General features: G+C 40.5%; 1 protein-coding gene across 1 annotated transcript in view; it reads right to left on the bottom strand.

Annotated features, from left to right (window-relative positions):
* The window catches only part of dlgap4a (discs, large (Drosophila) homolog-associated protein 4a), a 22,153-nt gene extending 15,283 nt beyond the window's left edge, over positions 1 to 6,870 (bottom strand). Inside the window, exons 1-4 of the mRNA XM_035655943.1 lie at positions 5,668 to 6,870; positions 5,051 to 5,286; positions 3,862 to 4,009; positions 1,742 to 1,988 (exon numbers count right to left, since the gene is read on the bottom strand). Coding sequence (XP_035511836.1) covers positions 1,742 to 1,988; positions 3,862 to 4,009; positions 5,051 to 5,286; positions 5,668 to 6,870 — 1,834 coding nt within the window. The remainder of the gene's footprint in view (positions 1 to 1,741; positions 1,989 to 3,861; positions 4,010 to 5,050; positions 5,287 to 5,667) is intronic.
* Between the last annotated feature and the right edge of the window lie 921 nt (positions 6,871 to 7,791).

Genomic DNA, 7,791 nt, shown 5'->3' with positions numbered 1-7,791 from the left:
TTATCACATTTTCTCCACTTTAAAGGAACCCTATAGTTCACTTTATCACATTTTCTCCACTTTAAAGGCACCCTATAGTTCACTTTATCACATTTTCTCCACAGGAAGGGCACCCTAGAGTTCAATTTATCATATTTTATCAAACATAGGGAAGACATCCAAGAGGGAACTTTTTGTACAGTATGTCCTCTTATTAGTTCATGTTATCAATGATTTTAATTAAACATCTTTGCAAGGAACCAGTATACATACAACTGTATATAGCCTGAGCTCAAAATAACGTAGTAGCAATAAATTATGGAACAAGCAAATGTGCATTGTGTAAAGCATAAGTCCAGTTTAATTATAGCCTTTTAATATATGTTTTTAATTTTAATGCATTTAAACATATGAAGCAATAATACATATCATATATCATCATAGATACACATCATATGCTTATGATGATAAATGTCATGAAGTTATGTGCACCAAAAACTTAACCTCAGGCATATTTGGACTCTTAACACTGTGGAGGAAAATCAAAATGATCTCACATTATTTTATATTAACAACATGTAACTAATCCTGCAATAGTCTTTTTTTTCCTTTTACATTTTTTTAGATATATTTAGCGGCTTCCAGCCATTTTATTCAGTGATAAGAGACACAATTACACCTGTCAGGAAAAAATATACATTTCCTTAATTTACTTCATACTGTACATTCACTAAGTCCAAATTATCTTCAACACAAAACAATTCATATATATCTCAAGATAACTTGAGGTAGCTACTCCCTGCTTTGAGTGATCACTGTATGTATTGACTGTAGGCCAAAACTAATGCGGCAGATCATCAGGTAGTTTCTCACATTTCTTTCAAACCCAAAACAATAAAAAAAATATGATTCATTTTCATTTAATGGTGCAGCCTTTGTGTGACTGCTCACATCATTCTTCTTTAACAAACACTAAAATAGCATTTTATGTAATTTATAACATAGAGATGCTCAAAGGAGGCATTAGTCTGAGCCTTGAAAATCAGAGGGTTATCATTTGAGGATGAATGGTTGGAAATTGAATCAGACTCTCTGGAGCTGAAATGTGTCATTAAAGTAAAACGCATTTGTCATAAACAACATTCATTGAAAAACGATGCACATATTTGGTGGCAGCACAATGGAGTTTGCTTTTCTCTTGCATTCATTTACTCGTCGATTCAGAAGAGTGCTGCTGTTACTCAGCCCTGCGTCCCTCTTGCTGTTTGAATATTTGGCTAAGGGCTCACTGATAAAGTCTTTATTCAGACAAAAGAATTTGAATACCAATATTGTGCAAAACTCTTTGTACTACTTTCTACATCTCATGTTTTACACATCTTTGTATTCAAGAGATTTCTTTTTAGATTTTGAGTAAATAATTGTACCAATAGTGGAAACAGTATACTATACTATCTAGATTAGTTTGCTATAAACTTAGCATACAAAGTTAAATTGTTAGTAAGAGTACAATGTGAGAAAATATGTTTTAAATTATGGTTTGTATGTTTGATGGATTTCAGTAAGGTCTTTGAATTGTCCAACTTCCTTTAAGGGACGATTTCCTATGAATTGTTCATTTTGCTATTATGAAGCAGAATAAATCGATGTGTGGATGGTATTTAAAGGTAAGTATTGACTCCCTTTCAGCTGATACATTGTAAAAACCTATTCTAGACTATCTTAAGCAGCTCTGCCCAACCGTGTCCTCACTGGTACTCACGGGTGTTGGAGCTGTAGCTGTAGCCTGTAGTGGTGGGCGGTGGTGAGTCTGAGTCCACGGAGGCCGTATCTTCGTCCTGGGAGCAGCCTGCCTGGATCGCCCGCAGGTAGCTGTGGCTGCGCGACCGGAAGCACGTAGGCGCAGGTAGATCCAGAGCTTCCACCGCCTGCGATTCCCCCTCACAGTACGGTACTGAGTGCCCAAAGCCCTGCCCGCATACCTGAAAGAACGTGTGCAGACTCACACGCTGAGGGGCAGAGGGCAGACTTTGAAACATGCATTTACTTGCTTTATACCCAGTGGTGGGAAAGTACTCAGCAGCAAAAGTGCCAATACAACAATGTAAAAATACTTAAATACACATTTTCATTATCATAGTATTATCAGCTAAATGTATTTAGAGTTTTTAAAAGTAAAAGTATTCATTCCACAGAAATATTCCCCCTGTGACTGACGTATTATTATATATGACATTATTAGATTGTGTGTATCGATGCACCGATGTAAAGGCAGGTTTTTACTGTTGTAGCTGCTCGAGGTGAAGTTAGTTGTCGTGAGGTGATTAAAAGTTAAAAGTTCTCATAGATAAATGTATTCCTCCAATCTTTTTTTGTGACATATTGGATAATTTTTTCTCTCTGGGCCTTAAACAAATTCATCTGAGAAGTTGAGAGGAGACAATGTTTCTTTATGGGAACAACTCATAGACATCTGAACTGTGACAAGGGGCCCCAGCTAGACACCCAGCTGTAAGGGGTCACAAGTCCAAAAAGGTTGGAAACCACAGGCTTAATTTTTAACAGTGCATCCTATTTCACAAGGTATCTTATTACAGTATATATGTATATCTTGTTATGGTAACTATAGCTGCCAGATAAATGTAGTGGAGTATTAATGACAATATTTCCTTCTAAACTGGAGTGATGTAATAGTATAAAGTAGCATAACATTGAAATAGTCAAGGTATTAAGGTACTATACCTATGCACAATTTTGATGCACTGGTACTTGAGTAAATGTACTTGAGATGCAGAACACTTTAAAGTCTTGACTATGAGTTAAAATGTAAACTCTAATGGGCAAATGGTGAAATGGCTTTTTGCTTTTCAGTGTTATAAATGAAATACAAAATTCAACAGAGACTGTTTCATTCTCGGTACAGAGACAGTGAAAAAATATATATTCTCAGCATTGTATCAGTTACTCAAAATAGCTTTGGTTCAGTATGTCTTTGTTGCAAGGATGTGTGTTGTCACTGTATGATGGGAATACAGTAAGCTGAGACACCCTGCACCGACTGAAATGTTTGATCAAGCAACATAAAAAGAAGCAGAAACAACCAGTAGTATTTTTATGTTTGGCATTTCAGTAGCAAGTACGAAAGTGTCATGGGTGGTGCATAATCATGAATAAAAAGCCCTTAAAATCAACTCACTCAAAATGTTGTTTAGTATCCACAAATTCTTTACTCTGATCGTCTTTCCTGTCCTCTTGAGTCTCTCGGTCATTATTTGATTAATGTAAAAGCTCCCATGTACGAGTAGAGACTTGCTTCTTTATAAAAGGATGTTTGCATTAGTCTAGTGTGTGATTCTGCATCCCAGTCCAATCCTGCTGATGTAGATATACATCAAGATTCCCTCAGGTTTATACTGAGGCATATGTCCCACTTTGACATTCTGCAAACACATTCAAGCATCTCTTCTATTCCACCAGCTTGTTCCTGGCTGACTTATTTATATACCATCTCAGCAGTGTCAGCAGACATTATGTACACTTAAATATTCTCTCACAGTAGCTTCAAACTCGAGCTATGTTAAATAAAATTTTTGTTCATTCCTTGGTTATTTTTACACTGATCACATTTACTCTTTTTTTTGGGTCACTGGAGTCCATCCAAAATGATCTAATTAGCTGTTTTAGGACATCTAAAATGTCATAATGTATTATTATTTTTATATTTATTATTTATTATACGCAGACCTTTTTTAAAATTAAATATTGTTGCCATGAAAACATTGGTTGATCATGACTCTAATCTACACCTGAGTTAAACAGATACGTGAGGAAATGCTCTTTGCCACCCAAGTAATAATAATAATGTGACAAGCTAAGACATACCTGAGTGCCCGAGCCTCGGCCCAATGTACCGGAACATTGGCTGAAATCATTGTTCCTGTAGCGTGGCGGGGCCTCCAGTGGGCTCACCAGGCAGTCCAAGTTATCGAGGCTCCGGTTAGTCGACAGCTCTTTCAGAGACGGCAGGGAGCTGTGGAAGTGAATGTAATAATCAGCCCCTCGAAGTCAGAGACTGGAATAAGTGATGGTTGTGTTTAATTGATGATATCCAGGAGAAACTTTAAATCACACTCCTAAAAGTTCCCCTGGGTGTTTTAAAATTAAACATTATTGAGATGTGTGAATAGTGAATGTGCTAGGGTTTGAAAAAGCAGCACAGAGGAAACTGATTTATGAAACGCTAAATATGATTTAATAAATTGACTTTATGATTGATCTCGGTAATTTCTGAGAAGTTTCCTCTGTTCTGGCTCGGCCTTTTGGGACCCGGTGTTAGTGAAAATGTGTGTGCACTAAGCAGCAGGGTGTGGTGGAGTGATTTGCATGAAAAATTAGCATGTTATGAAATCAGGGCTTAAGGAAGCAGGTAAGAGTAAAGTACTAACACACCACTTTGGGTACCTGCAAGGTAAGAGATGGAACACAGGGCAGAGAGGAAAAGTACTAGAAGGGTTAGGCAAAAATAGGTGGTGGGTAGTGCTGGGGGGTCAAGTGAAGGAGGGCTGAGGGCCACACTGCCTGCCTTAGGATGACACTGACCTCAGATGCTGCATAGAGCATGCACTCTGTAGTGGCGACCACAGATAATCCTCCCGCATGAGAGCGTAGCAACGAGGCCTGTCCGTGTGGATGTAGGGGTGAAACACATGGCAAAATTTCATCTCCTACTGCTTTTGTACCAAATAAAGATGATACTGTGTGTCATTTCCTGTCCCCTCTCATTAATCTACACCTCTACCTCCATGAATATAAGCTTGTTGTGCTGCTGCACATCCAGACAATAATTTGTGACAAGATGCTGCCACCTGCTGACAACCTTTGAGGACAGAGAAAAATATTTCTTCCCACAATTTTTAACAATAATTACCCTTTCAGTGCCTTTTTCTATTTTAATGAATGTAAAGTAAAAAAAAAAAACAACACAAAAACAACTATGAAAAAACAATGAGCATGATAATCAACGTCATTATTCCAATATGATGAATTTGATTCTCTATGCTGTGGGACTCACTTGCGTGGAGGTGGAGGTGGCTGCTGCTCACTCAGGGAGTGCTGGGTGGCCTTCAGGTAGCTGTGGCGACGGGCAGCAGATTTGGGGGAAGGTTTGGGGCTCCCCTCTGAGTCCTCACTGTCTTCTAAGTCTCCCATAGCTTTTACATAGCTGCCACTGCGCATCCTTCGACAGGGGATCTCAGTTCCTCTGGCCCGGCCACGACCCAGAGTTCCTGCCCAGTCCCCTAGTGGGACCTAGATTATGAAGACATATGTTTGAGACCATGTAATGCAGATATTTCAGGTGTATCACCCTTAGACATAACTATTTCATAGTTTGTGTCTCAATTTGTTTGCTATATTAACAGTATGGTTCTGACCATGAGCAGCAATGGTACAAAGAAAATATGACTGGGAAGAACGTTGTGATTTATTGGGGAAATCTATAAATGTGATTGACTATAAACAATGAGGATAAAGTATATACGATAAACAGAATAAGGGTCAGTCTAATCAAATTATCAGGCAAAGCAGGAAAAGTACTCAAAACTGATTAATTAAACCAACAAACCTCAGAGAAATTATAAAAATATTCATGCAAACTTACAAAGAATGATGATGAAGATGAATACTCACTGGCCCTCCTACCTGAAGGAACTGTTGTGCCAGGTCTTGGTGGCATGACTTTGATTTAAGAAGGGTCCTGTTGACTGTAGCAGAGCCCTTCTGCAACACTTGCCTGGCCTGGCTGAGGGTGAGAGTGGACCAGGAGCCTCTCTTCACCAGTATATCATCCTTGCTTCCCCTGGTTCGTACCTCCTCTTCCTTGGATCCTACCTGTGTCGTCGGGCATGCCAGAAACTTGAGGTCACTGCTGCTTTTCGAGGTCTTGAGAGTATGTGCAGAAATGGTGTTGTAGCCCTGTGGGATATGTCTGGCCTGGCTGTCTGACACCGCTCTGCCAAGAGTCATCATGGTCAGTGGGTTGCGGTAACCTACAGCAATAGTGCCAGCTTTGGTGGTGTCAGTGTCCAGGGCATCATCTGAGCTCCAGAGGCCTAATGCATTGGGCCTAGGTCTCTGCTTTGGCCCCTCAGTTTTAGCCCTGTCTTTACTCTTGCTCCTGCGGGTTGGTCTACCACCGTCCTCACCTGTAGTGCCAGTCATTCCTCCAGCAGAGCGCCCGTTGATGCTGCCTTTGATTGCAGAATTTTCCAGGGACTGGGACTTGGCAAATAGCTTCTGCACAGAGTGCATCAGGTGGCGAATGCGTCCTGGGCTCTCACTGCGTTGCTTTGACATACGTCCTCTATGAAACTGCAGCGTACTGAAGCCATCGCGCTGCAGAGGCAGGTGCCTCTCTAGCTGATCCAAAAGGTTGGAGGGTAACCGATTCATCTTGGCTGCTGCTGCAGAGGAGATGGTGGCTGATCCACTGGTAATCATGGGAGCACCACTAAGGCCCAGACCCAAGCCCATGCCCATAGACAAAGAGTTGGGTAGTGTACCTCCTCTGCTGCCCTGCCCAACTCCACCACCACCAGCCATACAGGCCTGGGAGCAGTCGACCTGTTCAGTCTGGGAGGTGAAGTGCAGACGAGGGAAGGTGCTGCTGTTGGACATCTGGCTGAAAGGCAGCAGGCAGTCAGGGGTGGTGGGGCTGGTAGGAGGACACTGGTGGAGATGGGGGTCCAGGGTGCCATAGTGGTTTATATTGGGGCTTAACAGAAAGGAGCTGTGAGGGTCAGAGGTCAAAGGACAGAGAGGCTTCTGGGGGCATCCCGTCGGTTCACACGAGTCGGACAGGTGACGACTGCGGTTGGCTCCTAACCCTTTCATGGTGGCTGAGGTGTCGTCCTTAGAACATGTCTCCAATCAGTATGGGTCTACTGACCTGAAGGGCTCATCCTGCAGTGTGGAGAGGCACAGAAATGATCTATTAGACATGGAATTCAAGTAATTTTAAGAAAGATCTCTAGTTGTTGCTGATATTTATTAATGCATTCTGATAGTTGTGTGGAAATGTATTAAAATAAAACAACAACACTTCTGTGCATATTCCTATCAAGTGTTATTTTCTCTGATTAACCACAGTTTTCATCCTAGTTTAGTGGACAGTTCTTTCAGAAATGTTTAATAAAAAGTACCAGTGTTTGTCCCTTAATAGAGATTAAAGTTAACAGTGCCTAACAGTAAAACAACCATTTGCGTGCAATATAAAGCCTCAGAGGGGGAATTCTTCACATCAATACTTAAAGCTAATGAAAACATTAGAGTTAGAACTCATTTAGAAGTGCTTCTCTCAGTATGTCCTTGAATTTCCAGGACAGTAAATGAGCTAAGAAAGACTTTATAGACTATCTCTGCTGTGTGGCACATTTCACAGAGGCAGTATAACACAGCCAGTAATGTGTAGAACAGAGCCATTGTCCTCTACAATAAGTTCACATATAAGTTGCTTAACACAACAAACCACCAGGTGGAGCACCAGCAGCAAGTGCTGTTTGGCTTGGGTGAAAACACACACATAAAAATTGTATTTGGTTCTTGATAAATAAGCCTGGGTTTAATAAATTATATGTCCATGCAAGATTAAAAAAAACACCCCTGCATTATAAAAATTCCATTAATATTTTGTCATTTAAGTGGTGTTATTCCTAAAGGCAACTGAACAATACAATGCTTACACAATACTGTCTCTATCATGCTGGCACTAAATGGATAAGAACAATGGAGCCAACAGGGTTAAAAGACAAAAAA

This window comes from Morone saxatilis, unplaced genomic scaffold (genome assembly GCF_004916995.1).
Source record: "Morone saxatilis isolate NCDOM2014 unplaced genomic scaffold, NCSU_SB_2.0 Contig15, whole genome shotgun sequence".
In the NCBI taxonomy this organism is placed as follows: domain Eukaryota; kingdom Metazoa; phylum Chordata; class Actinopteri; family Moronidae; genus Morone; species Morone saxatilis.
Note: the sequence above shows the minus strand (reverse complement) of the source record. Positions and strands in the feature narration are given on the sequence as shown.